We start from the raw sequence: 1,495 nt of genomic DNA, 5'->3' as shown, positions 1-1,495 counted from the left end.
GGCCTCTGAACTTATGTCAGCTTGCTTAGAAGGGCCAATAAGGGGCTTTTCGATAAGCCAGTTCCTTCACTATAAAAAGGCAGGTTCTCAGCAGCCATATTGACAATGTGCTTTAGCTATGATAGGTCCCGTGATGTGCGTTGCGGCCCGGTCTTTTTCATTTTTTTCAGTGGTATGATTTAGTGGTGAAAATTATTAGTGCCCCCCCAGTTTTGACTGTGGTATCTTATGTGCCCCACCCTATATATTGTTCCTAGAGTCGCCACTGATCCCAAGTGACAATTACCATTAGTGCCGAGGCTGTGGGCCTCTCTTCTTTACTTTGCCTCTTCAAAGGGACCGTCCCGGTATTGGAATAGAATGCCTCCTATCCCTCTTTCTTCCACATCTTACCCTGTTTTAGGTCTAGTGCAGAAACCTGTAATAAAATGAGGCTACTGAAATTTGCCACTCATTCCTGTAAATTAAGAAAAAAACTCTTCTCTTTGGGTTAAAGCATGCTCAAGTTTGATAACTTTTTTTACAAAGCAAAAGAAACAAAAGTGAAACTGAGCCACTGCATGTAAAAATTTAAAACATTTATAAAGGTGTACCAAATGCCCATCATTATGACATATAAAATTACTGTTACAGGTAAAATATTTGGACACATAAGCTTCGGGATACATTTGCTCATTAGCGAAGCAGAGTTCATTGGCCCTAACGCTGGAGAGGTCAGTGTATAATAGCTTCTTTGGAGAGAACTGTTTTTAATCCTGTTCTCAATTTACCACCAGAGTCACTTTAAAATCTCAGCATCATTTTAACATGCCTGCTTCTTCATCATTAATGTCCCAGAGAAACTTAATGGGTAGATCCTTCATCTTTTCCTTATAAACTCTGTCAAACATCTCACTTTGGGTAACTGTCATTGTGTTTTTCCAGTCACCAACAGTACCTGGTGAAGAGCAATGGGAGATGTTTATACAGATGGCAGTGAGCAATACAATAATCAGGAAAATACTACATTAATTCATTGAAGAGGAAAGTAATTTGCATATGCTTACAGGGGCAGAACCACAATTCATTATGTACATTTTTTTTTGTCTAAGCACCCCTGAACAGTTAAGCTAGCCAAAGGTATATGAAGACAGCGGGACATGCAGGTCTTACAACCCCCCACCGACCCCCCCCCACGATGCACATCTGTTGGCTGGTTGTCTAATACAGATTTCTCAACCAGGGTGCCTTGAAATTTTTGTACAGGGTACAGGTGGCTGGCTGCCAGAACCATGCAAATGCATGACACTAATCCAGGGAGGGATCTATTCATAAAAGGACATAAGTTCGCCTCGATTCAGGCCTGGTCCACTTCCCCTCCTCTGCCATGCTGCTGCAGCTTGGGCTCCTGATGGGATAGTATAGAGTGTTCTACTTGCAACTAGTACGTTAATAAACACGCACTGAACTTGCTTTGGAGGTGCAGGTGTCCATCCTTTACTGATGGGATAGTAGG

At 42.1% G+C, this 1,495-nt stretch overlaps 1 protein-coding gene across 1 annotated transcript in view; it reads right to left on the bottom strand.

Annotated features, from left to right (window-relative positions):
* Nucleotides 1-762: 762 nt before the first annotated feature.
* Nucleotides 763-1,495, bottom strand: part of LOC108792882 (amine sulfotransferase-like) — an 8,525-nt gene continuing 7,792 nt past the window's right edge. Inside the window, exon 6 of the mRNA XM_018563767.1 lies at nt 763-937. Coding sequence (XP_018419269.1) covers nt 798-937 — 140 coding nt within the window. The 3' untranslated portion in view covers nt 763-797. The remainder of the gene's footprint in view (nt 938-1,495) is intronic.

This window comes from Nanorana parkeri, unplaced genomic scaffold, assembly GCF_000935625.1.
Source record: "Nanorana parkeri isolate BGI_ZX_2015 unplaced genomic scaffold, ASM93562v1 scaffold22, whole genome shotgun sequence".
Lineage (NCBI taxonomy): Eukaryota > Metazoa > Chordata > Amphibia > Anura > Dicroglossidae > Nanorana > Nanorana parkeri.
Note: the sequence above shows the minus strand (reverse complement) of the source record. Positions and strands in the feature narration are given on the sequence as shown.